This window comes from Halichoerus grypus, chromosome 10, assembly GCF_964656455.1.
Source record: "Halichoerus grypus chromosome 10, mHalGry1.hap1.1, whole genome shotgun sequence".
Lineage (NCBI taxonomy): Eukaryota > Metazoa > Chordata > Mammalia > Carnivora > Phocidae > Halichoerus > Halichoerus grypus.
The window spans coordinates 109,867,202-109,893,942 of NC_135721.1; the positions used below are offsets into that span (position 1 = coordinate 109,867,202).

A 26,741-nucleotide genomic window follows, 5' to 3' on the forward strand; every position below is an offset into this window, starting at 1 on the left:
TTTGCTGATTGGCTGTTGTCTAAAAGCGTGGAGCTGTCAATGATTGGCTGACTTTCCGAAGCCTGGGGCTGTCATTGATTTACTAACTTTCAGAAGCATAGTTACTGGAGTGAAGCTGTTGTTGACTGGCTGATTTTCAGAAGCAGAGCCGCTGGAGTGAAGCTGTCGCTGATTGGCTGATTTTCAGAGCTTGTGTTTTGATGCGAAGTTATCTCTAAATAATGGTGGTTACTTGCTCACGACTTGAAACATGAGCCAAGAAAAGTCCTTTTTTGAATACGAATAATAAGTACTTTTAGTTTCTAGTCCTTTCTTTTGGTCTTCCCTCAGCTAAACCTGCTGGAAGAACCATAGGGATTATCCAGATATTTTTAGTCACGGAGGTAGGATATTTCAACTAACGTTGCCATTTAAGTGATTTAATCTCAGATTGCCTCGGCGGAAAAATAACTCTAAAATTTTTGTAATTGACTGCAAAAAGATGAATACAGGACATGTAAGGCATCCTGAAGTCAGTACGCGACACAAGACAAAATCAAAACACGTCCTGCGTAAGCGAAACTACTGATAACCCTAACAACTAAGCATTTCCCCCGTTTTACACACGAAAAGACTGAGTCTCGGCGTGATTAGGTTTCTTGTACAAGACCCTGCAGTCTGAAACAGGTCCAGACAGGATTTGAACAGTAAAAGGCAGGGATCCTCCTGGAACCGATGAGACCCTGACGCCCATGCCCTGCGCATGAGTGTGAGCGCATCGCTAACCTGAGGTCGGCTAGGAATCGGCTGGATGTTTGAAGGGAGGGTGCGCAGTTAATTAGCAGTGGGTGAAGAAAGAGTAGCCGGCACCCGCCTAGGAGATCTAGGGAAGCGAGACCGGAACGTGGGAGGTGCTCAGGCCCCGGGACCTGGCTGCCGCAGCGGAAGCCTTGGCTGGAGGCCGAAGCCGGCAGAGCGGGGCGGGGCGAAACAAGGCCCCGCCCCCGGGCGCGTCCGCGTGCGTGGCTGGGGGCGCAACAGAGAGCCCCACTCCATGATGCGGGGCCTGAGGACAGGGCAGAGCCTCGGCGTGGAAACCCTCATCCTGGGGACCCGCGCTCCCCACGTCCGGCCAGGCTGCCTCGCAGCTTAAGGAGGGCGCGGCCCTGCGGCGGTGCGCCCACCCCCAGCCCAACGGGTCCCGACGCCCCCATCCACAATCCTTGCGCGCGCCCGGCCCCGTCTCCGCCCCGACGTGCCCCCGCGCGCCGCGCCCCCCGCCCACCCGGCACGCCCCGCCGCCCCGCCCGGCCGCAGCGGGCCTGCAGCTGCCCCGCGGGCCTGAGCGACCCTCGCCGCGGCAGCGTCCTCCTCCGCCGCTCGCCGCCATGGACGTGTACCCCCCGCACCGGCTTGGGCTGCCCCGCGCGCGGTCCCCCGGCGGCTCCGGCCGCGGGTCGCCCTCCGTCAGGTACGCGGGGCCGAGGCTACAGAGGGGCGGCCGGGCCGGGGCTTGCGGGCTGTTGGGGTCGGGCGACGCCTCCCGCCGCAGGGCGTGGTCCGACATGGCTTCCTTGCAGATGGTTTTCCCTAAACGGCTGCCTGAGGGACGTTTCCCCAGGAACTGCGCCCTGTGTAGCGGCTCCCACAACGGCTCCCCTGTAGACAACTCCACAGCGGCACCTCTGTGGAGACCCCCTACTATGACATCCCCGTCCCTGTAGGTTTCTCCCAGGAAAGGTTCCCCTGTGGAGAACCTCTGCAGTGGGTTCTCTATGTGTAACTCACTTGCCTTCCTCTTAGAATATTTCCCCCAGAAACGGCTATCTGTGGAGACCTTCCCGCACAGTAGCTCCTTTGGGTAGAACCCCCGAATAGGTTTCCCCAGAAACGGTTTACCTATAATCTCCTCATACAGTAGGTCTCCTCTAGGGCCTTCCGCCTTGACAGCATCATCCCTAAAGAGTGCCCCCCTCCCGCCCCCTACATACATACACGCTGACAGCATCTTCCCTATTGCGCGTTCCCCCACCTCCCCATGCCCCAGCCTGCATCACGACTCTCCCTCCTTCCACAATAGGGAGCTCAGGTTGGGGGGAGGCGCAGGAGAGACAACTAACTGGATGAATAGGAAAAAGAGGCCTAGAACCCCCAAAATTGGCGGACCCCGAGCCCCTGAGGAATTGGCGGACCCTAAGCCCCTGGGGCTAGAGACAGAGCCCCTGGGTGCCTTGGGATGGGGAGGGTCCCCGCCCCTTTTCGTTATAGGAAGACCCGTTTCCGATTTCTGCTCCTAGTGCCTTTGGGGCTGACCTTGATAGTCTGGGCATTGTTTGCGATGGAGCTGTTATGAGGCCGCTAGCAGAGTGTGGAGGTTGGAATGAAGGAGCATTTGCGGCAGAGATCGTTGAGAGAGAAGAAAGAAGAGGGAGAGAAATAGGCTTTGGGATCTGCTAAACTGTCATTAAACCAGAAGAGGGTTTTTTTTGTTTTGTTTTGCTTTTTCTCTGTTTTAATAACTTAGCAAAGCAAATATGTTGTTCCCTTGAAAGGAGATTGTTAACTTATACGTTAAAATGGTTCTTGTATCCTTGTTATGGTACTTAAGGCATTGTATTTTTAACTTTTTGCTCGCCAATCTGTTTTTTTGTTTTGTTTTGTTTTAACAAGAACAAATTCATGGAGAGCAAGAACTAAATCTTAAAATCCTGTCCCTCGCTTACTTCTTGGCATCCCTTCCCCACCCCTGTTTGTTGAATGAATAAAGGTTGGGAGAGGTAGGGCTAGATACCCATGGTTGCATTTGGGAGTCCTAATTTGCTTCTAATTTAGCAGGTGACATTGGTTGAATTCCTGCTCTGCTCTTTAGTGGAATTCCTTGTGTTCTAAGTGTTTAGTTGCTTATGGTAACCATCTCCAATCTGTCCTAACATTTCTGGCAGCCACTTTCACTGTTAGAAAGTATTTGAACTTTGTACAGAATAGAAACTGCACAGGATACTTCTTTTTTCTTTTTTTTTTTAATGTAGGCTCCATGCCCAACGTGAGGCTTCAACTCACGACTCTGAGATCAAGAATTGCGTGCTCTACCGACTGAGCTAGCCAGGCGCCCCTGCACAGGATACTTAAGAATTTGGAGCAGCCATCCATTAAATCTAAGCTCCAGATAGACTTGGGGTTCATCCCAGATCATTTTGAGCTTAGGAATCTTGAGTCTTTGAAACTTTTAGGAGAAAAAAGCTTCCCAGTGAAATCCATCTCTAAAATAACTGCTGCCTTCCTTGTTTCTAGGAACATGGCAGTGCACAGCATTTTTAAAAAATAGTGTTTCTTTGTTAAATTAATGTTGGCTAACTTTATTAATCGTAAACTCTGAATCTTAAAACAACTGGTTTGAGTGAAACTTGTTGGTCTTCAGACACAGGGTAGTGCAAGGACCCCAAGGCCTGTTTTACCTTTGTTAAAAGAAATTGAGTCAGGGGGCGCCTGGGTGGCTCAGTCGTTAAGCGTCTGCCTTCGGCTCAGGTCGTGATCCCAGGGTCCTAGGACCGAGCCCCACATTGGGCTCCCTGCTCCGCGGGGAGCCTGCTTCTCCCTCTCCCACTCCTCCTGCTTGTGTTCCTGCTCTCGCTGTCTCTCTCTGTCAAATAAATAAATAAAATCTTTAAAAAAAAAAAAGAAATTGAGTCAGGGTTCTCCTCTTTTACCCTACTTCTACATAACTGAACATGCTTTTCTTACCCATTCAAGCCTTTTCCTGACTTTTGACATTGAGTGGCAGGTATGGGCTCAGCACTTTCCTGTCACCCATATTTGGATTCTTTGCAGCACTCTGACTCCTGAGTGATGAAAGAGGCAGGCCTAACTGGTGAAGTTACATTCCTAAAGACCCATAGGTAGTACTTTGCAAATGTGTGGTTCCCTTCTAGCAATGGAGTTCATTTTCACAGATGGGGAATAGAGATCAGGAGTTAAAATGCTGTTGCTTAGAACTAGAAGCTGCTTTTTCAGGATGTGGTAGTCATCAGTGCTGCTCATCAGCTATTTTTGGTTTCCGCCGCCTGGGCATGTGGTATAATTATACTTGCTTGCCCCCTTGAAGTTGGGTATGGCCTTATGAATTGCTTTTGGTCAGTCAGTGTGTTCAGGAATGATGTGTATTCCTTCATGGTAAAAGCTTCTGGTGTATGATTTGCCGCGATCTTTCCCTCTACTGTGGTGACTGTTGGTGTTGCAGGTAGTGGCTAATCCATCAGTCTGGGACTCAAAGCAAACTTCCAGGTGACTTATGTTTGACATGCAGAGCAAATAGTAAACTTTCATTGTTTCAAGCCACTGAGATTTTGGAGTTCTTACCAAGTAATATCTTGACTTGTGCTAAGGAACCAGTGGAAATAGCTGAAATAATGCTTTCCTACTTCAGAATCTCTTTCTGCAGAAGGACCTGATCCTCCTCAGGACTTGTTTATCAGTTTAAATTTTACTCCTCTTTATACAAATAATCCAACATACACTGGGCTAGGTGCTATGAGACAAATAAGGTAGGCCACTGCCCTCAAAGAGCTCCTTTATAAGTGGAAAGAGATAAAAACAGTACAAATCATAATACAGAGTGTTGAGAAATAAGTACTGAGGAAGAAATAGGGCTGAAGGAACAATAATGTAAGAAGGCATAGTCAGTTTTGAGCTCAACTGTTGGAAGAATGAAATTGCCATTTACTGATACTGGGAACACTGGAATTAGAGCAGTTTTGTGGAGAAAATAAGAGTTCAGGTTTGGCCTTATTCTTTGAGTTGCCTAATAGATATCCAAATGGAGAGATTGGATAGGAAGTTTGGGTATATTAATCTGGAGTTCAGGAGAAACTGGGACTGGAAATACTACGCTGATGACTCCCACATTTTTATTTAAATCTTTGAGACCAGATAGAGATCCTGGGAGCAAATGTAGATAAAGAAGACCAACATCCAAGCCCTGGGGTATCCCATCTACGAAAGACAGTGTAGCAATGGTTTCCAAATTCTGATGGAAAGTGGCTTCCTACCTCTGAGATGGGAGAAGAATCCAGGAGTCATGGAAAGCCAAATGATAAGTACCATTGATGGGATGATGAGGACTAAGAATAGATTATTATATTTGGTAACATAGAGGTCATTGGTGACCTTGACAAGAACAGGTTTGGTGCAGTGGGTTCAAGAGAAAATGGGAGGAGAAGAATTGAAGACAGTGTGTATAGATAGTCATAATGATGTTGTCTCAAGGATTGAAGAGCAGGGCAATAAGGCTTTGGCTATGAGAGAGCAGAATAATAGGGCTATGGCTATCAGAGAAAGCAGAGAAGTAGGGCCCTGGTTGGAAGGGTAGAAGTGTTAGAGTTCTTTTTGTTTTTAGGTGGACAGACATTATAGCCTCCCTAAAACATTTGAGGCTGATGGAAATGATGGAGTACAGAGAGGAAAATGATAATTAGAAGAAGGGACAATTGCAGGGGTGAAGTCCTTGAGCAGGTGAGAGGGAATGGGATCTAGGACATAAATAGATACATTGGCCTCAGGCTGTATAGGTGCATGGACAGTTCATCTGTGGTGAGTATATAGACCCAAATGCTAGTGTGTTGGTAGCTTGGTGGTGGAAGAAAGTGAAAATTCTTTTCTGTTTACTTCTATATTTGCAGTTAAATAAGAAGGCAGATCTTCAGCTAAAAATGAAGAGTAGAGAAGGTGTTAGAAGTTTGAGAAGAAAGAAGGTGTAAAATCCATCCAGGAGAGTTGGGGAAAATGAGTTAAATAAGGAAATGTTTTAGGATTGCCAGGCAGCTACAAGTGCGCATTTGCTGTTTGTTGTCATAAATTTAAGGTGAGACCTGGTTAGCATGGTTGTATGCTTTTCCTTCAGCTATGTTGAGCTGTTTGGACGTGGACACTGTGGAAGTGTGTGGCTCAAGTAGGATAGAGGACATCATTGGAAGACAGGAGTAAAGGAACTGAGAGGTAAGGATAGTGGGAGGATTACCTGTCTTAGTGCTTACTGAAATTATCATGAGTGAAGGTGGGAGTAGTAATAGCAAAAGAGATAATGAACGAGAAGCTAAAAATCTTTAGGGAATGTGGAGAACTGAATGACCTAGACGTTTATAGGTATTTGTAACAAGAAGGGCTAGCGGGTGGTTATTGTTTGATGGCATGAAGAAATCAGCCAAAATAAAATAAAGCAAGAAGTTAAATAAATAAACTAATTAATTAATTGATTGATTTTCTCAAAACCAGAGGACATGAGTTTCCAGATCAAAAGGACTTTCCGATAGTCCAGCACAACTAATTTAAAAATATCCATGCCAAGGTAGAACATCATGAAATTTTTGAGTGCTATAAAGTCAAAAGAATATCTGCAAATCACATAGATAGGGTCAGGAATCAGAGGATTGCAGCAAGATTGGAAACTGGAAGATAATGGAGAAGCAGTGCCTTCTGAAGGAAAATGGATTCCTTCCCAGAATTCAGTATCCATCCATACTCTCAAGCAGGTGTGAGGGATGGATAAAGACATTTCACACATGCAAATTCTCAAAGTTTGACCTCACATGCACCCTTTATTAAGAAGCCATTGGAGGATGTGCTCTAGCAAAACAGTCTGATTAAGGGGTTCCTGTGCTGGGGATCCTCTATACCATGTACAGGTGGAATTTCTTCCTTGTTAAGGGACTAACAAGGAAGGACTTGCTTTGTTATCCCTGGAATACCAAAGGCCTGGGACCATTTTTTATTGCCATTTCCCACATTGCTTGCCCTAGTACTTAGATCAGTGTCTGGCACATAGACAGCATTCAGTAAATATGAACTGCTGTTGTAAGCTATTATGAAATATTGCTTGCATTAATTATTTACTGAATGAATAGAGAATAATTACAGTTGAAGATGTGGGCTATGTTAAATTTCATAGGTGTTCAGAGAATGAAGAATCACATGTGAGCTAGATGGTGAGCAGTGGTTTATGATAGTGATGTTCTACAGAGAGCACTTCAGTAAAGCCTCACAAGGGCAAGTTATCTCTTTAGGTGATATTTATTGGCCAGTAGCCAATACCCATGGTACTCTTTTGGGTTTACAGATACACAGAAATAATAATTGATATTGTACAGATGGGTATTGCCTTAAGAAAACTCAGAATGCAAAGCATTGTATATCTGAAAATGCAAAGCTTTACCTCCAGTATACTTGCTTAGATGCTGGCCAGGGAGGCTTGGTGTGGTGCCTATAGAAGCAAAGAGGGTTTGCTTAGTTAGGCTTTTATGGTCTTATTTCCTACCCAGAGGTAGAGGTCTGAGTATCTGCCTTCTCACTTGTATCTGGGATGACTGTGTACTGAGGACTCTTAATTTAGTGAATATGGTGGCATTAATAATGTACAGTATCTTGAAAATGTTTCATAGCTCTTGGGCTTTTCTGTGATGTTCTAATTTTTAGAGAAGGGAGTGAATGAGATGCAGATGCCCTATAGAGTTACACAGCTTAAATTATTGTTGTTTTGCCCTGAAAGTTTAAAAAAAGGAAAAGAAAAAGGGTTTGCAATGTGGGGTGTTTAAAACTTTTATCTGTGATTTTGAGCCCTGGTTTGAGGAAAAGTCAACTCATTTGGCATGTTTTTCGTTTTCAACTTCTTATTTTGAAATAAATGATTTTAGATTTATAGGTGAGTTGCAAATATGGTACAGAATGTTCTTATATAGCCTTCATCCAGCTTACTCTAATGTTAACATCTTACATATAACCACGTGCATTTATCAAAACTAAGAAATTAATACTAGTATAGTGCTTTAATTTACTAAGTAAACTTTTGTTTACTTGGCTTTTAGTACTCCAGACTATTTGAATTTCTCCAGTTTTCCCACTAACGTCTTTTTTCTACTTTAAGATCCAATCAAGGATCCCACATTGCATTTATATTTGGCATGCATTTAATAGTCAAAGAAGTGCGGGGCACCTGGGTGGCTCAGTTGGTTAAGCGACTGCCTTCGGCTCAGGTCATGATCCTGGAGTCCCTGGATCGAGTCCCGCATCGGGTTCCCTGCTCGGCAGGGAGTCTGTTTCTCCCTCTGACCCTCCCCCCCCTCTCTCGTTCTCTCTCTCTCAAATAAATAAGTAAAATCTTTAAAAAAAAAAAAAAAAAAAAAAATAGTCAAAGAAGTGAGGGAAAGTAATTGTGGATGCTTTCTGAATGAAGACTTGTGAAACTGACTTTACAAAGAGCAGACTGTGTGAGGAAATGCTCAGAGAAAGACAGAGAAAAGGAAGAAAATGGAAAATAAGATGTCGTTACACCAGAATATCATGAACAGACTTCCAGATAACATTTTCCACTTGTGGCGGGTAGCATTTTCTGAACTTCTTGAATTTTGTTTGTGGAATGTCTTATAAACCCCAGTTCATGAAATATGTGTAGACTTGAATTGCAATTGGGCACCAGTTTTACCCATTTTAGATAAGGTGGCCTAATGGTTGGAGCTACGTTTGGCAGCTGATAAAAAATGCTTAACAATAATGACTTAACTTAAGGGTTTATTTTTTTTTGCAAAAGATGTCTGTCTAAGGAGAGCAGGCTAGTCCTTATATAAAGTCATCAGGGAGGGAACCAGGCCTCTTCTGTGTATTTTGGTGTTCTTAGCAAGTGGATTCCATGGCTTCATGGTCACAAAATGGCCGGAAGAACTCCAGCTATAATGTCTGTCAGGCAAGGGGAAAGAGAAAGGACAGTTCTCCTAGTTAAGTCGGTTCTTTCCCTTCAGAGAGTTTCTCCAGAAGCTTCCACATGTTGGCTTCTTCATGTCTCATTGGTCAGCTCTAGAAGCAGAGGAACTGGGCCATTGCTGCCCCAAATAAAATTGGGGTACTGTGAGTTAAAAAGAATGGGAGAATGGATATGGATTGGGTAAACGTCTCTCCCATAGGGAGGTAACAATATGGAATGAAATTTATATTGCTTAGGATTAGTAATGACTCTGGTGAGCTCCATGAAAGTGCTGGGAGAAAATTAAAGTCATCAAATATTTAATGATGCCAATGCATTTCTCATTCATATCTTGTGTGTGTATGTATATGTCCTTTCAGTTCGAGTCACTTATGGTCAGTGGTTAACCATGTTTTAACATTGGCATTGCTTTTTCCATTGCAAGTTGTTGCCCCAGCAAAGACATTGGTGGGAAATGACATTTATTGCCTTGCTACACATCCTGCCTTTTGCCTTTCTTCCAAGTCTCTAGGGTTGTTTTTTTTTTCTTGGGGGGGGGTGTTCTTTTTATTTTTAATTTTATTTTCAAGTAATCCCCACACCCAGTGTGGGGCTTGAACTCACAAGCCTGAGATCAAGAGTCACATGCTCCCCTGACTGAGCAGCCAGACACCCCCCCAAGTCTCTAGTTTTGCAAGGGGAGTATATAATTGCCACTTTAACTCAGGGCCAAGTTTCTTAAACCCTAGTAGTCCTACAGTAGCTCCTTTTAATCAGTACCTGAAGTCCAAATTAATGCTGATAAGACTTGTTTATATTACTCTTACAGTTGATTTTCCCCCCAGCATTTTATTATGAAAATGTTCATAAGAAAAGTTGAAAGAATTGTTCAGTGGCATTCATGTGTATCCATACCTAGATTCTACACTTTTAATATATTTGCTGTATTTGCATTATATATCCATTCCTCTATCCATCAATCCATCTTATATTGTAATGCCTTTTTTTTTTTAAGATTTATTTATATATTTATTTGATAGAGAGAGAGACAGCAAGAGAGGGAACACAAGCAGGGGGAGTGGGAGAGGGAGAAGCAGGGGAGTGAGAGGGAGAAGCAGGTTTCCCGCTGAGCAGGGAGCCTGATGCGTGGCTCGATCCCAGGACCCCGGGATCATGACCTGAGCTGAAGGCAGACGCTTAACGACTGAGCCACCCAGGTGCCCCTGTAATGCTTTTTAAAGTTATAGATGTCTGTATGCTTCATCCCTAAATGTTGGGATTGATTTTGTATTAAGAAGAATGTTTTCTGTTGCAAATGACAGAAACCCAACTCAAAGGTTTTAAGTAAAAAGAATGCATTGCCTTATGTGACTGGAAGGAATAATAGGGATATAGACTTCCTACAGGAAGAGGTGCAGAAACTAGGGCCTCAAGAACTGGAACCAAAACTCTTCTATCAGAATAGTTGCCTCTATCCATACAACCCCAAATACACATTCTTCCTGCGCTATGACCCTAGAGGCCATTTCTCTTCCAGGTCTAAAATGGGGAAATCCCTGGTAAGGACTCCAGTTGCCCTGACTTGCTCCTGGGTAAGTCAAAATTGGAAACTGTGGCCAAGTAGGAGCACAGTGTTAGTTATCAGGGGAGGTAGAAGTGGAAAGCATGCGGAGTTAAGTACATACCTCAGAAAACTTGCCACTTGCTTTCTGAGGCTGGCATAATCCTGGTACTTAACAAGGAGAACACAAAGGAGAACTACAAATGCAAACATTTAAATAAAACAATAGTATATTGAGGGCGCCTGGGTGGCTCAGTTGGTTAAGCGACTGCCTTCGGCTCAGGTCATGATCCTGGAGTCCCTGGATCGAGTCCCGCATCAGGCTCCCATCTCGGCGGGGAGTCCACTTCGCCCTCTGACCCTCCCCCCTCTCATGTGCTCTCTCTCTCAAATAAATGAATAAAATCTTTAAAAAAAAAAAATAGTATATTGAATCTAGAAGTATGGTAAAACAGCTTTACACATAAGTAGAATTTGTCCCAGAAATGCAAGAGTTGTTCATCATCAGGAAATCTATCAGTGAGGGACGCCTGGGTGGCTAAGTCAGTTAAACGTCTGCCTTTGGCTCAGGTCATGATCCCGGGATCCTGGGATCGAGTCCACATTGGGCTCCTTGCTCAGTGGGGAGCCTGCTTCTCCCTCTGCTGCTTCCCCTGCTTGTACTCTCTCTCTCTCTCTCTGATAAATTAAATAAATAAATAAATAAAATCTATCAATGAAATTAACAGACTAGTAGATGCCCCCCAAAATCTACTTAAAATTTAATATTCATTCTTGATTTAAATCAAGTAACATAATAAGGTTTCAGCTAATAAGATAAGCAAAAGAGGGACACTTGGGTGGCTGAGTTGGTTAAGCATCTGACTCTTGATATAAGCTCAGGTCTTGAATCACGGTTGTGAGTTCAAGCCCTGCATTGGGCTCCACGCTGGGCATGGAGCCTACTTAATAAAAAAAAATGATAAGCAAAAGAAATAATCATCTACTTCTTGCAGTAGGCTCTTAATTGGTCTCTCAGGTTCAACTCTTGTCCCCCTTTGGTCTGTTTCCAATACAGTAAATAAAGTCATCTTATGAAAATAGAAATCATCTTATATAAGTCATCCCTCTTTTCAAAACACTCCAAGAAAAATCTCAAATCATGAACTTTGACGAGACTCTAATCCAGTTTCCACCTTCCCCCCCCCTTCATCTGTTACTACTGTCTACCTCACTTTGCTGTAAACATTGCTGCTTCCGGACCTTTGCACTTACTGTGCAGCTTGCTCTCTAGCTTCCTTCAGGTCTTTATGCAAATGTCCTCTCAGTAAAACCTTTCCTAATATCTCTCTTTAAAACGGCAACCCATCCTTCTCTTAGGACTTTCAATCCTCCACTTATCACCATATGGTAACTGTACTTTTCCTATTTATTTTTATTTCTCCCTCACTCATTTCCCAATTAGAATATAAGTTCTAGGGGCTTCTGAGTGGCTCAGTCGGTTAAGCGTCTGACTCTTGATATCAGCTCAGGTCTTGATCTCAGGGTTGTGAGCTCGAGCTCCGTGTAAAAAAGAAAATGTAAGTTCTGAAAAAAAAAAATGAAATGTAAATTCTAGTATTTTCATCCCAAGGGTTTTTGCCCTTTTATTAATTGCTAAGTCCCCCCCCCACCTCTTGAATAACCAGTGCCTAACACACAGTAGGTGCTCAGTAAAAACATGATGAATTAATGAGTTGGAATAAAAGCTGTAAATATTGAAGAGATAAAACCGCTATGATTTACTGCTTGGAAAACTATGATAATAGATAAAACTATTAGAACTGATTTTATCAAATTGTTTGAAAAAGGTAATGGATTCAAGATGATATTCAAAATGGGAACAAAAACTTTAGGAATCAATCTAATAAGAAATGTGTAAAAGTTATATAAATAAAAATATAAAACTTGACAGAAGGACATAAAACAGGAGAGGAATGAATGGAGAGATAAATCATGTTCCTGAGTAGGGAGCTCAATGCTGTCCAAATTCAGTATGATCATAATACAAATTCTCAATGGGAATTTTTCTGGAACTTGACAAACTGATTTTATAATTCATCTTAAAAAGAAAATGTTCAGGGACCCTGGGTGGCTCAGTTGGTTAAGCGTCTGCTTTCACTTCGATCATGACCCCAGGGTCCTGCGATGGAGTCCCACACAGAGCTCCTTGCTTGTCAGGCAGCCTGCTCCTCCTCCTGCCTGCTACCCACCCTTCTTGCGCTCTCCCATGGTCTCTCTCTGAAAAATAAAATCTTTTTAAAAAAGAAAAAGAAAGTGTTCAGGGGTGCCTGGGTGGCTCAGATGGTTAAGCATCTGCCTTTGGCCTGGGTCCTGAGATCAAGCCCACATCGGGCTCCCTGGTCAGTGGGGAGTCAGCTTCTCCCTCCCTTCCACTCATGTTTTCTCTCTAACAGATAAATAAAATCTTTTTTTTTTTTTTTTAAGATTTTATTTATTTGTTTGACAGAGACAGCGAGAGAGGGAACACAAGCTGGGGGAGCTGGACAGGGAGAAGCAGGCTCCCGCTGAGCAGGGAACCTGATGTGGGGCTCGATCCCAGGACCCTGGGACCATGACCTGAGCCGAAGGCAGACGCCTAACAACTGAGCCACCCAGGCGCCCCTAAATAAAATCTTTTTTTAAAAAGAAAAGAGGACACCTCTTTATCTATTTGATAAATAGATCAAATAAGGATCAAAAATATGGATCCCACTTTATATAATAATTTAACATATGCTGAAAGTGGCATTCTACATCAGGATGAAAAGGGTCAATATGTGGTCTTGGAACAATCATTTATATTTTGGAGGTACCTGGGTGGCTCAGTCAGTTAACCATCTGCCTTCTGCTCAAGTCATGATCCCAGGGTCCTGGGATCAAGCAGCTTCAGGCTCCCTGCTCAGCATGGAGTCTGCTTCTTCCTCTCCCTCTGCCTCATGCTTTCTGTCTCTCAAATAAATAAATAAAATAAAATAAAATAATACAGTTATATTCCCACTTCACAAAAGTAAAAAAGCAAGTTCCAGAGAAGCAAAGAGCTAAATGTTTAAAACACACACACAAATAAAATTAAGTAATTGGCATTTTATTATTTTTTATAATACTGAGTGGGGAAGACACAAAAGGAAGACCTAAAACTCCTAAGCCTAAAGATAGAGTTAGGCAGATTTAGTTAAATAAAACTTGACAGCTCCTGCATGAAAAAAGATACCATAAACCAAGTCTAGAAGTTTAAAGAAAATATTTGCAGCATATGACCAAAATACGACTTTTAAAATATGGAATATATTAATTATTCAGAACCCCCCCATGAGTAGATAGAAAATGGGTAAAGAACAAGAATATGCATTCACAGAAAAGGAAATATAGATGATCAATAAACATCTGACAGTCTCCGTCGAGATTAGGGAGAAATGTAAAAGTATGATAATGAAAATTAGTTGAAGAGTGATAACACATGGTTTAGAAAGTTATGGGGAAACAGGTAGTCTGGTATATTGTAGGTGACTGTTTTAAGAAAACAATTTGGCAACATCTGTCAAAATTTAAAATGCAGGTACCTCTTAAACTGGCAGTGCTACTTTTTAGATCTCTACTTTGCAGAAATTTTTGCAGTGCCAAAGATGGATATAGTTATTCTTTGAAGCAGTTTGCTATTGCAAGAATAATAAATATCCTGAATGTTAATCAGAGTGGCTGGTTAAATAAAAACAAAAGAATACAGTATGGCACTTTTAAAAATGCAGTTGAGTTCTATGTACTAACTTGGAAAGGCCTTAAGGCATAATGTTAAGTGAAAAAGGCATGTTGCAGAGCAGTTATGTATCTCATGATTATGATTTTATGTAAAAGCAATCCATCCCCCCCAAAAAAACTCACCCAAACTATACATTACTGAGAGATTCACACCAAATTGTTCCCAGCAGTTTTCTATAAGGTGAACCAGATTAGTTTGAGGATTCACTTTGTAAAACAATCAAAACACAAAGCATTCAGAATATAAGGACAATATGTTCATTAATTATTTAATTTTGAAAATAAAGTCAACATAAAGTCACTTATGGAGGAAAAAACAGGCAAAAATAAAATTTTCAGGTTTTTTTGTCCATTTCCAGGGAACCAGGATAATGAAATACAAACAAGAAAATATACCTGGCTGTGTATACAGTAACTTGTAAAAGCAGTGAGCAGTGAATTAACTATTATAAAACCGAAGATGGGAAAAACAGAGATGACGGACTGTTTAGAATTCAGAAACTCTGTGTCTGTGGCATCAGTGAGGTGTAGCAGAAAGGAAAAGTTCAGAGTTAAGGTATCTGGTGACTCACATTTTGGTGCTGCTAATCCTGGCTCAGCCTTGTGATTTTGGGTAAACTGCTTCTGTTTAGGTCTGGCTTCTTCACTTTATCATCTATTCTGTCTAGATTCTGAGTGTGAACCCAATGAAAGTCAGAAATAAAGTATAGTATACAAGCAGCATATTTGACATAAAGCACATTAGGGGGTCTGCTGAGACTCCAGGTACTCTGAAAGAGGAACTTTGTAAAGTCGTGGTGACCTCAGGCCATCTATCTACCCAGGATGTGCTAGCAGTGCCCAGGTAAACCTGGAAGCTAGAGGGCAGTGCTCTTGCTGGATTTGGTGTATGTTTGAAAGTTTCTATTGGGGGAAAAAAGAAGAAAAGACTGGTGGATATACAACAAGCTCAGTGGTGACCTCTGGGGGTCAGGAGCAATGACAGTTTTAATATTCCACTTCTTTTCATCAAAAAAAGGATAATAAATATTTTACATGTGGCACTAAGGTAGATAAAAGCAAGTATGCCAAAATGTTAATAGAGGCTAATTGCTGGGTGCTGAGAATACTGGTGATGGTGGTTTTCTCTATACTTACTGGGTTTCTTTTTTTAATAGGTAAGTATTTCAATAAGTGACAAGTTTAATGGTTCAGTGACAAATAATAGGCTATGTTCTGGTTAAGAATTAAATTTGGGAAGCACGAAAATGTATAAAGGAAAGAACTGAATTTAGTTTTACTCATTTGACAGGAAAATAAGAGATACTAATTAGAATAGTGTTTTACTCTGGGAAGAGGAAGGTCTTTCTATATTTTAAATGCTTCCACTTTATTTGGCCAAGATACTTGTGGAAAAGAAACGCTTTTTGCTCCTATTCTCAGTATTGTCTTGGCTTTCCACAGCAGTAGTTGGGGGAGCTGTTTGTTTCCCGGTCACATGACGGATTCATGCTTTTTGTCACTGGCTGCTTGTTAGTTTGAAAACCAAAGAGCTCTTGGTAACCTTGGCAGTCTGTCTGCTGTTCATATGGGTTAGGAAATGGGCCAAAGGACCAACTCGATGAAATATTTCTAGTGCAGAGAATTATTGCAAGATTGATCTTGTAGTAAACATGAAAGAGTGGAGGGGGGCAGACATCCATTTCCCAGGGAAAGAAGGTTTCTTGCTTTAATCTTGATCGTCTTGCAGTTTCTGTTCTGCTGCTTCTAAAACCCTCAGTTGCTTCCACCCTTACCTCCAGCCCCAGATTTTTATTAAGAAAATGTTCAAACAATACAGAAAAGGTGAAAGAGTAGTATGGTGAATACTTGATATACCTACCACTTAGAGTCAGTAATTTTTAACAGTTTGCTGTGTGTGTTATCTTTATTTTTCTTTCTTTTCCTCATTCTGGTTTTCTGTTAAATCCTTTTCAAGTGAGTTACAGATATCCTGACATTTCTAAGTACTTCCTCATGTATCTGCTAAAAAAAAAAAAAAAGGACATTCTAGGTATAAATACAATAACATCTCACTTAAGAAAATTAACAGTAATTCCCTACTACCATCAAATGCCCAGTCCATATTCAAATTTTTCCAGATGTCTCAGGGATATTTCCCTGTTTTTTTTTTAATCAAATTAAGGTTTTTACATTACATTGCTATTATTATTATTTAATCTCTCACATTAGAAGAGTTCTCCCTCTCTGTTTTTGTTTTACGTGACATTGACTTTTTTTAACTTAAAATTTTTTTTTAATTGTGGTGAAACACTTGTAACAAAATTTACCATTTTAACCATTTTTTAAATGGACAGTTTAACGACATTAAGTACATTCATATTGTGCTACAATCCCACTATTCACCCACAGAACTCTTTTCATCTTATAAAACTCTGTACCTATTAAACAGTAACCCCACTTCTTTCCCCCAGCCCAGCACCACTACTCTACTTTCTGTCTCTATAAATTTGAATATTGTAGGTATCTCGTAAAAATGGAATCATATGATATTTGTCTTTTTGTGAATGGCTTATTTTTCACTTACTATAATGTCTTCAAGGTTCATTCGTGTGTTTAGCATGTTTCAGAATCTCCTTTAAGATTGAATAATATTCTACTGTATGTATATAACAGAGTTTGTTTATTCGTGTCAATAGATACTTACTTCTACCTTTTGACTATAGCGAATATTGCTGCTGTGAACATGGGTATACAAATATCTCTTCAAATCCTTTTCGGTTTTTTTTTGGATATATACCCAGAAGTGGAATTTCTGGATTATAAAATAATTCTGTTTTTAAATTTTTGCCTCCCCCGTCCCTCTATTTTTAATTTTTTGAGGAACTGCCATACTGTTTTCCACAGCAGCGACAGTTTTACATTCCCACCAGCGGTGCCCAGAGGTTCCAATTTCTCCTGATCCTTGTTTGTGTTTTTCTTTTTTTTTTAATAGTAGTTATCCTAATTTGTGTGGGATTAGTATCTCCTTTTGGTTGTGATTTGCATTTCCCTCATGATTAGTGATGTTAAACATCTTTTCATGTGCTTATTGGCCATTCATATATCTTCTTTAGAGAAATGTGTATTCAAGTCTTTTGCCTATTTTCAATGGGTTTGTGTGTGTGTGTGTGGGTATGGTTGAATTGTAGGAGTGCTTTATATATTCTGGATATTAGTCTCTTACCAGATACATGATTTGCAGATATCTTCTCCCATTCTGTGGTTTGCCTTTTCACTTTGTTGATTGTGTCCTTCTGTGAATGTAAGTTTTTAATTTTTATAAAGTCTGATTTACGTATTTTCTATTTTATTTGTGCTTTTGGTGTCATAGCAATAAATCATTGCCAAATCCAGTTTCATGAAGCTTTTCCCATATATTTTCTTCTAAAAGTTTTACAGTTTTCAGGTTTACATTTAGGTCTTTTTTCTGTTTTGAGTTAAATTTTATATATGATGTAAAGTAAGGGTCCAAATTTTTCTTCCTCGTGTAGATAATACAGTGTTCCCAAAGCCATTTGTTGAAAAAAATTGTCCTTTTGGGGGGCCTGGGTGGCTCAGTTGGTTAAGTGTCTGCCTTCAGCTCAGGTCATGATACCAGGGTCCTGGGATCAAGCCCCCCATCGGGCTCTCTGCTTATCGGGGAGCCTGCTTTTCCCTCTCCCTCTGCCTGCCCCTCCCCCTGCTTGTGCCCTCTCTCTCTCTCTCTCCCTCCCTCTGTCAAATGAATAAAATCTTAAAAAGAAATTGTCCTTTCTCAGTGCATGGTCTTGGTACCCTTGTGAAAAATCATTTGACTGTGAGGATATTATAGTGAGTGAAATAAGCCAATCACAAAAAGAGTTTATTTCTGAGTTCTCTATTCCATTCCATTGTTCAGTATGTCTGTCTTTATGCCAGTACCACACTGTTTTGATTACCATAGCTTTGTAGTTACTGTTGTACTCAGGAAGTGTCTCCTCCAGCTTTGTCCTTCTTTTTCAACATGGTTTTGACTATTCTGGGTCCCTTGAGATTTCCTATGAATTTTAGGATGGATTTTTCTATTTCTACAAAAAACATCATTGGGATTTTGATAGGGATTGTGCTGAATCTATAGATCACTTTCTGTAGAATTGACAGTTTAACAATATGAAGGCTTCCAGTCACGAACATGGATGTATTTCTATTATTGGTGTCTTCTTTAATTTCCTTTAGAAATTTATGAATGATCCAGTTTCTCTGAATCCTCCGCAGCATTTTAGTATTGTCCGTGTTTGTTACTTTAGCTTTTCTAATAGATGTATAGTGATATCTCATTGTGGTTTTAATTTGCATTTCCCTAATGGATAATGATGTAGAACATGTTTTCAGGTGCTTATCTGCCATCTCTATATCCTCTTTGAGGAAATGTTTCCTTATGCCTTTTGCCTGTTTTCTAAATGGATTTTAAATTTTTTACTGTTGTTTTAAGAGTTCTTTATATATTCTACTTTGTCAGATATGTGATATAAATATGTTCTCCCAGTCTGTAGCTTGTCTTCTCATTCTTTCAACAGGATCTTTCACAAAGCAAAAGTTTACAATTTTGATGAAGTCCAGTTTATTGATTTTTTTTCTTTCTTGGATTATACTATTGGTATCAAGTCTAAGAATTTCATTAAATCTAAAGTTCTGAAGATTTTCTTTTGTTATCTCCTAAAGATTTTATAGTTTTGGGGTGCCTGGGTGGCTCAGTCGGTTAAGTGTCTGTCTTCGGCTCAGGTCATGATCCCAGGGTCCTGGGATTGAGCCCCGCATCGAGCTCTCTGCTCAGCAGGGAGCCTGCTTCTCCTTCTCCCTCTGTCTGCTGATCTGCCTACTTGTGCTCTCTCTCTCTGTGTCAAATAAATAAATAAAATCTTTAAAAAAAATAATAAAGATTTTGTAGTTTTACATTTAAAATTTTAAATCTGTGATCTGTCTTGCGTTCATTTTTGTGTAAGGTACAAAATTTAGGTTGAGGTTCATGTTTTTGTCTGTGGTTACCCATTTGCTCCAGGACCATTTATTGAAAAGACTATTCTTCCATTGTATTGCTTTTGAACCTTTATCAAAAATTAATTAGCTGTATTTGTGTAGGTCTATTTCTGGCAGTTCTGTTTTGTTCCATTGATTTATTTGTCTGTCTCTCAATCAGTACCGTTCAGTCTTGATTACTTTAGCTGTATAATAAGTCTTGACATCAGAGTGATTCCTCTATTTTTTCTTCTTTTTTTTAAAAGATTTTATTTATTTATGAGACAGTGAGAGAGGGAACACAAGCGGGGGGAGTGGGAGAGGGAGAAGCAGGCTGCCCGCCAAGCAGGGAGCCTGATGCAGGGCTTGATCCCAGGACCCTGGGATCATGACCTGAGCCGAGGGCAGATGCTTAATGACTGAGCCACCCAGGCGCCCCTCTATTTTTTCTTCTTTCAAAAATTTTTAGCTATTCTAGTTCCTTTGCCTTTCCATGTAAGTTTTGGGTTAATCTTGTCTATATCTACAGAAAATCTTGGAATTTTGAAGGAATTGTGTTAAACCTGTACATTAATTTAGGGAGAATTGACACCTATACTGTCTTGAGTCTTCTAATCCATGGACACAGTGTTTCCCCATTTACTTATATCTTCTTTGATTTCCCTTTTTAAAAAGATTTTATTTAGTTATTTAGAGAGAGCACGTGTGAGCAGAGGGAGGGGCCGAGGGGGTGGGAAAGGGAGAGAATCTCCAGCATGCTGAGCATGGAGCCTGACGTGGGGCTTGATCTCACCACCCTGAGATCATGACCTGAGCCAAAACCAAGAGTCTGACGTTCAACTGACTGAGCCACCCAGGTGCCCCTTCTATGATTTCCTTTATCAGTGTTTTATAGTTTTTAGCATGTAAATCCTATACATGTTTTGTTAAATTTATATTTAAATGGCATTTTTTTTAAATTTTGGTTTCCGTGTGTTCATTGCTTTGATACAGAGATAGAGTTGATTTATTTTGACCTTGCAACCTTGTTGAACTCACTTATTAGGTCTAAGATTTTTTTATAGATTCCATGAGATTCTCTACATAGACCATTATGTCATCTGCAAATAAGGATAGTTTTATTTCCTCCTTTTCAATATGTATGTCTTTTATTTCCTTTTCTTGCCTTATTGCACTAGCTAGAACTTCCATTATCATGTTGAATAGGAGTGATGAGAGCAGACTTTTTTTTCTTGTTCCTCCTTTAGGGCAAGAGCATTCAGTCTTTCACTATTAAATATAATCTTAATTCCTAGTTTTCTGAGTGTTTTTATTGTGAACAAGTGTTGAATTTTGTCAAATGATTTTTCTGCATCAATTATATGGTTGTGTAATTTTTTTTCTTCTTTAGCCTGTTAATATGATGAATTACATTGATTGATTTACCAATAATGAACCAGCCTTGCATCCCTGGGGTAAACCCCTCTTGGTCATGGTGCATAATTCTTTTTATATGTTGTTGAATTCTATTTACTAATATTTTATTAAGGGTTTTTAGAGCTATATTCATGATGGGTATTGGTCTATAGCTTTCTTTTCTTGGAGTACTGTCTTTGGTTTAGATGTTAGGTGGTATATGTGAACATCATGAGGGAAGGCAATGATAATGACAACTAAGTCATGGAATGGATTTTTTGGGAGTAGAAACATCAGAAAGAATCCACAGGAAAAAAAGAATTCAGAGAAGAGAAATAGTGTTGTTTGGCTGAATACTGTTGTTTGGTTGAATATAGGGCAGTGCAATGGAGCAGATTCAGCGAGGGGTGGGGATGAAGTCTGATTGTCATAGATGGAACAGTTAGTGTAGTTGGTTTGTGGAGGATCTTAGTTAATAATGATGTGGTAAGGCTGAGATTATGTTGACCATAGGGAAAAAATTAAATATAGGAGTCTTAGGGAATGAATAGTGGAGGCAGATCCTGAACCTGGAGGTGACAGGGAGAGATATAGTGGAAGGATCAGTCTTAAGCAGGAAACTGAGCATCTTTTTCTGGGACTGCTGGAAAGGAGGAGGGGTTGGTATGGAGAGCATGGAATCCTTAGAAGTGATATTAATGTCTGGGAGTGCCTCTCCTTATGCTTTGTTTGGGAGGAGGGAGTATCGCTAAGGCCACAGGAATAGACCTGCCCAGAAAGGGGAACAAATATCTTTTGCTGACACTCTAACTGGGGGTAGTGGTGCTGATGAATCAGAGCTTCATTTAGATCCTTAAACCAATTTTTTGGTTTTTACATGTTTTTCATTTTTGTTTTTGGAAAACTGATGGGGACCACAGTTGGGGCAAATAAGTGTGGAAACTCTTCTTTGATAATCCTCAAAAATGAGAAGTCATCAGAGAGCATTCTGATCAGCTGCTGAGTCCCAGTCCTGTCTAGCATTGACCATGAGAGGGCCTTTGGCTCCATTCTCTATTGAGCCACAGAACCACAGACTGTCCAGTTTGTAATCAGCAGTTCAGATTAGGCTTCAGATAAATTCTGCATAATCTCTTCCAGAAGATAGAAGAGAAGGGATTACTTCCAGTTCATGTTATAGTTCTGATATCAAAACCAGGCAAGGACCAGTTTCCATCCCTAGCATCATTCCTCCTCCTCATGCCTTCGTGTGCTGGCACTCAGGAGCTGATTTCTGTTCTTGTTGCAGCTGCAGCCGACTCCGCCAGGTTCAGAGCATCTTGACCCAGAGCAGCAAGTCTCAACCTGATGGGATCCTCTGCATCCTAGGTCAGTGCTTTTAACAAGGTGGGGCAACTTGGCTTCCTTTCAAGGAAGATATTAATAATAGTATCATTGTGAGATAAGCTTGAGTTAGTGTCCTTCTCCCAGCTCTTGTTCCCTTGAAATCTGGTGCTGTTCTCATGAGATCAGGTGAGCTATCAGTGGGATAAGGAGACCCTACCACAGGGCAGGCAGTTTGTACATGTTATCTCATTTCTCCTCACAGCAGCCTTGCAAGGGAGCAGCGTTGTCTCTTTTTACAGAGTGGGAAACAAACTCTAGGAGATGAGACAGACTTGCTCAGGACCATAGAGTGGCAGAACTGGGCATTTATTTGTTCTTTAATTTTTTTTTTATTGTGAAAATGCATCATATAATTTAAAAATTAAGACAATACACAAATGGGGGCGCCTGGGTGGCTCAGTCGTTGAGTGTCTGCCTTCGGCTCAGGTCCTGATCCCAGGGTCCTGGGATCGAGCCCCACATCAGGCTCCCCGCTCAGCGGGAAGCCTGCTTCTCTCTCTCCCACTTATCCTGCTTGTGTTCCCTCTCTCTCTGGCTGTCTCTCTCTGTCAAATAAATAAATAAAATCTTTTTAAAAAAAAGACAATACACAAATGATAATGAACAGAGCTTCCTAACCATCCCTGATACCCTGTTCCACTCCCCAGAGATAGCATTGCCAATTGAATCTTTTTTTTTTTAACACAAATGGGAACATTTTATTTATACTGTTGTTAACCTAATCTTTAAATTTTCATTTAACAGTGTATCTTGGAGATTTTTCTGTATCAGATTAATCTTCTTTATCTTATTTTCATTTATACCCGTAGTATTGAGTCGTGGAAGTGGAATTGTTAAGTCTGGTGGTTTGTCCATCAACCACCCAAGTTCCTTCTCAGAAGCAAACCACTACTAGGTTCTTGTTTATCTTTCCTCATATATTGTATGCATGATTTTGTGTTTTCACTTAACCGCACTTGCATTTAAGCTTGCGAGAGGCAGTGTGCAGAGTGGTTAAAAACATGCAGTCTGGAGCTAGGCAGGTTTTGGGTTTGAATCCTGGTTCCACTACTCAGCCCAGAGGTTGGTAGGTCTCCATAAAAACACAGTTGTGGTGCAATAACCAAGCTGTGGAGAGTCCAGATGTCCATCGACAATGGATAAAGACAATGTGGTATATATAGCCAATGGAATACTACTCAGCCATCCAAAAAAATGAAATCTTGCCATTTGCAACAACGTGGATGGAACTAGAGGGTATTATGCTAAGCGAAATAAGTCAATCAGAGAAAGACAAGTATCATATGATCTCACTCATATGTGGAATTTAAGAAACAAAACAGGATCATAGGAGAAGGGAGGGAAAAATAAAACGAAATCAAAGACGGAGACAAACCATAAGAGACTCTTAATCATAGGAAACAAACTGAGGGATGCTGGAGGGGCGGGGAGTGTGGGATGGGGTAACTGGGTGATGGACTTTAAGGAGGGCACATGATGGAATGAGCACTGGGTATTATATAAGATTGATGAATCACTGAACTCTACCTCTGAAACTAATAAAATACTATATGTTAATTAATTTAATTTAAATGAAAATTTAAAAATTAAAAAAAATAAATAGCGGCTGATGCCAGCAGAGAACAAAGAATGCCTCTTGACCATATACACTCAATACACACACACACACACACACACACACACACCCTTGCACAAGCCCTCTTTGAAACTTAAATGGTATTTAGGGGAGAAAATGAAGGGCAGAACCTTAAAAATGCCTAAGTTTGGAATTTAAAAAACTGTGCAATAATTTTACTGAGCTTACTTGGGAAAATGTGATCAAGTTTTCTGCTTTTAGAAGGGAATGTGGATTTATGATAGAAATTACATTATTTTTTGTTAAAGCTGTATTTTACCTAAAAACAAAGCAAAACCAAACCACAGTTGTGGTAAACCTGGAATTCCCGCCAAAAGTTCCAGATGTTTAAACAACATTCATTGGATTCTCCAGCTGCAACCCTCAGAAGGGTGGGGGCTGTCTTTGCCATGAATTTACCTATGAATAAAAGCACCTGTTCATTACTGTACTTATGCTATCATTTCAGTTGGCTTCTGTGTCCCTCCCTTTGACATACCCCCCCCAATCAAAGTTTTGTTTGTTTAGCATTTCTGTACTTTCTGGCACTATAAGATACTCTAGGCTTATTTTATATATTTCCTGCTCCAGTCCTAGAATCAGCCATTTCTCCAAGGAGTGCTAGGGTTCCTTTTATTGGAGAATGGTATTAGAAATCAGAATCTGGGCATTGGATATACTCTTGTTACTACTGGGATGTCATTGCTCCTAGGCCCTGGGGCAACTGACAGAGTAACAAAATACTTGTGTGTACATTACCTGTAAATGTTATGTAACCATCTGTATCTATATTACACTAAACGTGAATTCATATTAATGTCTCCATCCTACCCAGTTACCACATAGGTTATTCTAGTTTCTCCCTTTTGCTTATCTGTAAACTTCTACTTCACCAGTAGGAAACTTGGCACCCATCATCCACCATTAGTTTACTTGTTTAATTCCAGTATACATATATAGCAGTATCAGAATTGTTAACCCATAATACCCCTATGAGAAACAACTTTGTCAGCTAAAGCATAGTGCCTACATAGAGTTTCTTTTGCCTTTAATTTTACATGGTCAGTCTTTTTCATGTCAGCAATTTATGCAGCTGGAACCCTTGGAAGTGGACATGCTGAGGCCAGGTCTGCTCAGTCTGCTGTTTATTTTTCACTCTGTAGCCCTTTAAACTTTGGGCCTTAGATAGGCCAGTCCATTCTGGCTTTTGATTCTTTTTCACCCCTCCCTTCACTGAAGCATTGAATGGGATAGAACAGGGCTGTGCTGCTTTGATCTCAGCTTAGAAGGGAGTTCTCTTATATTAGAAGTCGTCTGCCACAGGCAGTCCCTGGGCCCCTCTGCTCTAAATGACCATTACTTTTTTTCACTTGTCTGAATGACCATTGACAGTCCTCTTTCCCAGGCTTTAGCCATATTCCTATTCTTAGAGCTCTTTCTGCTCCAGCTCCTTCCTCAGCCTCATGTAGACAGCTACCACCTGCCCGTGACATGTTCAGAGATACTCAGGAACCAGGTAGTACATATGCCCATGCCATTGAGAGGCAGTAGTGAAGGTATATTGTTTAATTTCTTTTTTGTTTCTGACCCAGCCCCATTAGACTGTAAGCTCCATGGGGGCCATTTGCAGGCATGTTTACCACACACTCCAGCATCCAGCACAGTGATGGGCCTTGAATTTGATAAATATTTGTGAAATGATGGGTGTTTGTTGTTCCATTCACTTGTCCTCTTTTTCACTTCTTTGGGTTCTTTTCAAACTACCTTAATCTGCGTTTATTTGATCCGCCATGTTTTGGTAAAGCTCTCTTTGAGAAGTGAATATTTTTTATCCCCTATTCCTATCCCAACTGAAAAGTATTCCAAAATCTTTAACCAGCCATGGCAGGCCATGGCAGGCAGGACCGTATTCTTTGCTTCTTTCTAAACTGAAAAATTGCGGGCGCCTGGGTGGCTCAGTCGTTAAGCATCTGCCTTTGGCTCAGGTCATGATCCCAGGGTCCTGGGATCGAGTCCCACATCGGGCTCCCTGCTCGGCAGGAAGCCTGCTTCTCCCTCTTCCACTCCCCTGCTTGTGTTCCCGCTCTCTCTGTCAAATAAATAAATAAAATCTTTAAAAAATAAAAATAAAAAAATAAACTGAAAAATTGCTTTTTGGAAATGAATAGCTTCAATAATGTATGCTGTTTAACTGTCTCAACTATATAGATCTTGAAAACCAAGTAACAACCAACTTGATGCTTCATTCACAGAGTTGCTTAATTTGGTTTCTGGCACAAAACTAGTGTGAGCTTCTGCCTTTAACTTAACCATCAGGGTTTTGCCGAGCAGGGGCAATTTATTGGGACTCATTTGTGTCCCATAGTACAGCTGATCAGAGCCTTCTTTGCTTTGCAGGAATCGATAGCAGGTACAATGAAGGCTGCAGAGAGCTGGCGAACTATCTTCTGTTTGGTTTGTACAATCAGAATACAAGTGATTTTGAGAAAACGGGGTTTTCTGAAGAAGTTCTAGATGGTAAGTATATATGGTATTAAGTAGTATGCTCCTGTTAGTAACCTGCTGGTTGATACAAGATTAGTGACAAGTAGTTTTCAGAATATGTTTACTGGGTTAATCAGCTTTAGAGGGAAAAGTGCATATCAGTTTGGCTTTATATCTTCTTGGCAAGGTACTAGTTTTCCTCTCAATTGCCCACTGCCTTTACGTGCTGGGAGGTTCAGATTATGTGCTGTTGTCCTGTGAAAGCACATTCAATTGTGGGTAAAGGATGAGCCTGCAGGCTACTCCTACAAGGAAGACTTCGTGTGGATCTTCAGCTTAGGAACAAAGGCTCTTTGTCCATCTCTGTCTTTGGGAATTGTTTTCTGTGTGACTTTAATTCATGATGATGCCCATGATTACAGTGGAGGCTTTCTGCTTGCATTCCCCTTTCTTCAGCTCTGAGACACTCCCTGTGTTGATGCTGTTGTGGGCTGATGCCCAGGAGCTATCTCTGATATCACATACTTAGCATCGTGACTTGTCTGCCAGATGGACCCAGAGACAGGAATAGACAAATCAAACTGAACAAGAGACAGGCAGCTCTTGTGAAGCAGCTGGGAGTGCATGAAAGCTAACATTTGATATTGAATATTGATATTGAAGTCATCTTGCAGTGGATGTAGTGCAGTGGTTTTAAAGTGGGGGCAGTTTTATTCCCCGAAGGGCATTTGGCAATATCTGAAGACATTTTTGATTGTCACAACTGGGCAGAGTGGCTACTAAACATCTACAGTGTCATGGATAGCCCCCCACAACAAAGAATG

The 26,741-nt window shown here is 40.9% G+C and overlaps 1 protein-coding gene across 3 annotated transcripts in view; it reads left to right on the forward strand.

Moving 5' to 3' along the window:
• Positions 1–990: 990 nt before the first annotated feature.
• The window catches only part of DNAAF9 (dynein axonemal assembly factor 9), a 132,499-nt gene continuing 106,748 nt past the window's right edge, over positions 991–26,741 (forward strand). For all 3 annotated transcript variants that reach the window (XR_013441971.1, XM_036093392.2, XM_036093393.2), the window contains exons 1-3: positions 991–1,450; positions 21,721–21,800; positions 25,831–25,950. Coding sequence is in view for 2 of the 3 variants with exons in the window: in XM_036093392.2 (XP_035949285.1) it covers positions 1,368–1,450; positions 21,721–21,800; positions 25,831–25,950 (283 nt within the window). In the remaining variant the exon portion in view is untranslated. The remainder of the gene's footprint in view (positions 1,451–21,720; positions 21,801–25,830; positions 25,951–26,741) is intronic.